General features: G+C 38.5%; 1 protein-coding gene across 1 annotated transcript; it reads right to left on the bottom strand.

The window, feature by feature from the left end:
• Positions 1–2,455: 2,455 nt before the first annotated feature.
• Positions 2,456–3,643, bottom strand: LOC149219833 (zinc finger CCCH domain-containing protein 32-like). Its single transcript, XM_089386932.1, has 2 exons — positions 2,757–3,643; positions 2,456–2,672 (listed from the first exon to the last, which is right to left on the bottom strand). The coding sequence occupies exons 1-2, from the start codon at positions 3,641–3,643 to the stop codon at positions 2,456–2,458; spliced, it is 1,104 nt and encodes a 367-aa protein (XP_089243058.1).
• Positions 3,644–4,860: the final 1,217 nt, after the last annotated feature.

Consider the following 4,860-nt stretch of genomic DNA (forward strand, 5'->3'; position numbering starts at 1 on the left):
AGTGACGACAACTATCTCTGGCTACTATCCACTAATGCAAGGTGACTCGTCACCGTTATTCAAAAAAACCATGACACCTAGAATAACCCACTCGTAGTCTGTAAGGTGGCAAGCATTCACTCCTGCCAGATGCCTATGAGTCTTGGGCCATTAACCTGTTTCTTTAGGTCCAAAAACACAAGCTCTTAGGCCATTAACCTGTTTCTTTAGGTCCAAAAACACAAGCTCTTAACCAAGCAGCAGTTTTAGTGGCCGAGGGGGTTTGAACACTGATGTCCCTCCAGTCCTCCAACACTGATTTCCCTCCATGAAGGCTGCGGTCCGTGTTTGTATTACACCACTAACCAGTTCAACTACAACCCTCTCCTAATGCAAAACATAACCATTACTGCTCAAAAATGTTACAAATACAACACAAGTATATACAATTTTTTCTCTAAAATGCAAAATTGATCACAACTTAAGCGTTTGCTCTTTTGAAAGACATTTTCCAGGTTTACATGAACGTTGAATTATCAAAAATGTCCTCAAAGTCTCTCAACCTAACATTGTTCGATCAAACTGTCCTGAAAGTCTCAAGCTAACGGATTCTGCCGAGGTCTCTATAAATATTTTTGTGCATATTTATATTATTAGTGAAATTCCCTAGTACAGTAAAAAATGTGCTAGATGCGTCTTCCAAAATCCATCCCAATATATACTTTATCCAAGTGTACACCAATTACAATACTGTCCATAGATCTACTCTACTTTCTGTGAAAAAAGGGTTGTTTCAACCTTTGAATAAGAAAATATTGCATCAGTTCTACATACAGTTGCAGCAATGTCGCCACTTTCTGGAGCTCCCAAAAAATAGAATTGAACAAAGGCTTATAATTCCCAGTTATTCAGTGACAATATGAAAACTAAAAAACTATCATCTGCTAGTTATTTAATACTCAATGCCTTAAAATTCCACATATTACAGGAGGAATCACCTACTGTTCACAGTTGCAGCTGAAAAGTGTTATCATCTTCATATAATTAAGAATATTTACCCAAGTCTACATTATTCAAATGCTAGTAGCTGCAAATGCCAATGAGGTAATTGATTCAAAGGCATGACTGATCCCTTTGCTGAGAAGCATAATATGCTATAAAATTAAGTTATGATGTTTGCTTCTATGTAGGCTCCTCTATAATATAAAACAAATAGGATCTGTATCATCATTAACAAGACACAGTACAGACAATAGAAACCATTATCTTGAATAGCTGCGAGAACATCATGTCAAGCAACACATGAAATTGGTATTTTACACTGACATTCCAAGCAAAACTACAACAGAAAACCACCATTGTGCTTGCCAATACATGCACAGATTTGCAAACAGCTTTCAACAGATCTTCTAATACAAGTCACTAATCAAGAGAAGATGCCACCAAGCTTCCTAGAAAAGTCGTCGTCATCATCATCTTCTAGAAAGTCTTCATCTTCTTGCTCATCTTCATTCCTTTCCCACTCTTCATTGTCCTCATGCTCTGCATGTTCCAAATCCTACTCTTCATGGTCAACATCTTCATCTTCATTGTTGTGAACAACACCATTCATTACTGCATCTTCCTGGTCATCCACTACAATAGGCTTTGCTCCATTTGAAAATGCTAATGGTTTGTCTTCTACAAGAGTATCCACGTCATTGGATGCCTCAGTGTCATCCACCCCAGGAGTAAAAGTGGGCAATTCAGATGTATAACTGTCACCAATTGGAAGTTCTCCCTCTTCAACATCTTTTTCAGGTGGTGGCAAGCCATCATTTCCCTTGCTCAAATTGAAACTCTGAATGGCCTGACCCTGCCCTTCTGTAGGTATATTTCCTTCATTGTCACCATTTTCTTGAGTCACTTTTCATTTTTTCTTCAAACTATCACTTAATGGCTTTAGAGCCTGAAAGTTTTGTTCCCCACTTGAATCACTAATTACCTTGCCCAATCTCATCTTCCTTTCATCCCAAGGAAGATTTTGTCTGTGATTGTTTGGACTCTTCATAGAGAGATTCTGTAAGGATCCATGCTCTGTTGATTGTGTAGTAGAAGGTTCTTCACTGCTCTCACGATTCTTTTCTTGTTTGATTTGTGCAAGAGTCTTAGGCCCAACAAAATTTATGGAATTTCTCCTTGTTTCAGTGTTCCTAAAAGTTTGACCTCTAGGTACCTTGGATTCTGATGATATAGAACCATCTGCAGGCATTCTGCCCCTCTCCTTTTCACGATACTTGCTTCTGAAATGATCATTTAAGCCCCGTCTGCTTGGTGATCTTCTGGACCAAGCCCTCTCGAACTTTCCTTCTTGATCAGCTTCTATATTTTCAGATGGCTCTCTTTTGAAGCCACTAGCCTCTACTTGAATCCTACCCTGCAATCGCCTACTACTATGATTCATACCTTGCCTTAACTGATCCCTGTATATATCTTACTATCTACGGTCATCATCTTGTTGCCTAGAGCCATGGTGAAACTCACCATGTCGACTATCCACATGCTGTCTCTTTGAGGGGCTATCCACTACTTTAGCCTCACCAGCCCGCCTACGTTTTGAAATCCAGTGGCGGAGATCCTCCATATTGTTCCGTTCAGGGTCATCTTCACTAGACAAGGACCTCCTTTCTCGCACAATCGGTCTCTCCAGAACCCTGTCATCAAAAGCATTAGACTACTTTCGACCACCACACTCATATCCCCTGTTTTTATATGGTTCATAAGCTCCATGGTCATACTGAAATTCAACATCATAGTAGCCAGTTTGAACAAGCTGTCGTTTGTTGTGCATATTTCTTTCTCGACCATTGATTGCATCTCTTCCAAATTCCATATCATTTTTATAGTAATCAGCATCCTCCCGGTGGCTTAGCTGGTCAGGTCCATCATCCACAAGTACATAAAATCCTAGCGATGATCCACCCAACAAATCCTTTGATTCTAATCCATTTTGTAGTCTCTCTTCTGGAGGATGAGGCGGGTGTATCTGAGACCTATTTCTTGAAGCATCATGTATCCTTTGTCTTGTAGGTTCAATCTCTGGAAAAAATTGTTCGACTTCATGTGGACTTCCCTTTATATAGGTAGGCTGAGATCTTGATTGAGAGACATGTCTAGCTTCTGGTTGCAACTGGGCTTCCTTGACATTATTTGACTGTAGTGTTAAAGGATTGCCCAAATGCCCTGCTTGGAAGTTATTGGACTGCAATGCAACAGGGTTACTTGACTGTGACGCCTTGAAGTTATTTGCCTTTGCTACCACAGGGTTTCTTGACTGCACTGCCTGAAAGTTGTTTGACTTCAATGTCATGGGGTTGCTTGACTGCACTGCATTAGGATCAATTGATTGCACTGCCTTGGGAAATCTTAAATCAGATGGATGTTTTCCATCTTTGTTGCTTTCAGTTTCATTGACTGCTTGTTTCCCACTTGCCTGAGGCTCTGTCACTGCTGGACTTGGTTTTGTTGTCTTTTGAGAAGTTAGATTAGCTCCTGAAAATGGACCATGCACAAAAGGGCACTTATCACCCTTTACACAATATCCCTGCTGGAAAAAATAGCTGGGAATTTTCGGTTTGTTTGCAGTGCCAGATGTCGGTAACGATGCTGAGGACGATGGTGGCATTGTTGCTGGTGTTGGTGCTCCTGACAAGCCATCTAGTGGCTGAAACGGAAACACAAATTCACAAGTTAGTGTCATAAATAGATTTAAAAAAAATTATACAAAGACATATTTACAGTCTTCAAAATTACCAAAAGACAGACATACAACAAGAAACAACCAAAATAGGTCGCAACCTACAATCCTATCAGAAACACACACTACAATTAGGTTTATTTATTAGAGATAATGGGAGAGAAAGTAAAACACCCGTAATTGAGTGCACTACTTGGATCTATATACAAACACTGATGCAGAAATGAATGTATAAAGTCGTCAACACAAAATAATAATAATAATAAAGTACGAGGAAAATATTCTTGACAAACCTGTATGAATATCAAGAAAATTCCTACGGAAAATGTGAAAAGAATCCACAACCACATAAAATACAACATGACAAATACAAGAAAACTAATGCCCATAAAAAAGCACAAACAATAAAGAATATAGTCCAAAAAGAAAGCCCTGTGGGAATTTTAAGTTAACAATTTTGTAACTAGAAAAACAAACCAGATGAGGTGATAATACTACACAACAAAGGGACATCTACCATTTTAACAGATAGGCTGAAGGGATCCTTGATGAGTTGAAGAATAATTGGAAGGGCCAAGAAGGTGCAATGAACAATCATGCTAGAAAGGATCGAAATAAAGATCATTTAAGGGATTGTCAGAGATTTCATCAAACTATCTTATTGCTAATGGACTATATTACAATGGAAACTTCAAGATCATCCTTTTCTAGAAAATCTATCATTAATGCGACTTAATTAAAAAGTTCCTAATAATAAGAGAAACTCACAGGATGTCTAAAAGCGCAGGTAGGATTTAGACAATTGCCCCCAAGCCAGCACCAACAATCTCTGGGATTGATCCTGGCAATTTCACTATGCCGATATTCACAATCATTACCCTGCATAAAGACAAAATCTCTTAGTACATTTCAAGATTTTTATGAGCACTAAGTTACTAACAAAGCTACCTCAATTAAAAACTTAGAACATAGATACCAAGCAATGAAAGTCTGTATAAGCATGGTATAGTTACAATCACTAGGATTTTACAACACGCAAACAAATCACTTATAAATAACCAATAGTTTCAAGCATCCATTTTATCCTGCAAATTCACTAGTTTCAAATTGTACATAATTCTGTTTCATTTTGTCCACCTCTGTAA

Source organism: Pinus tabuliformis, chromosome Q, assembly GCF_031772625.1.
Source record: "Pinus tabuliformis cultivar Carrire ecotype Pingquan chromosome Q, CPIR1, whole genome shotgun sequence".
NCBI lineage: Eukaryota > Viridiplantae > Streptophyta > Pinopsida > Pinales > Pinaceae > Pinus > Pinus tabuliformis.

Bases quoted from the DNA above. Each gene is read 5' to 3' on its own strand.
- LOC149219833 (XM_089386932.1), bottom strand. From the start codon at position 3,643: ATGCCACCATCGTCCTCAGCATCGTTACCGACATCTGGCACTGCAAAC. The intron at 2,673-2,756 runs GTATGACCATGG...TTTTGATGACAG, and splicing joins TACTATGATGTTGAATTTCA to GGTTCTGGAGAGACCGATTG.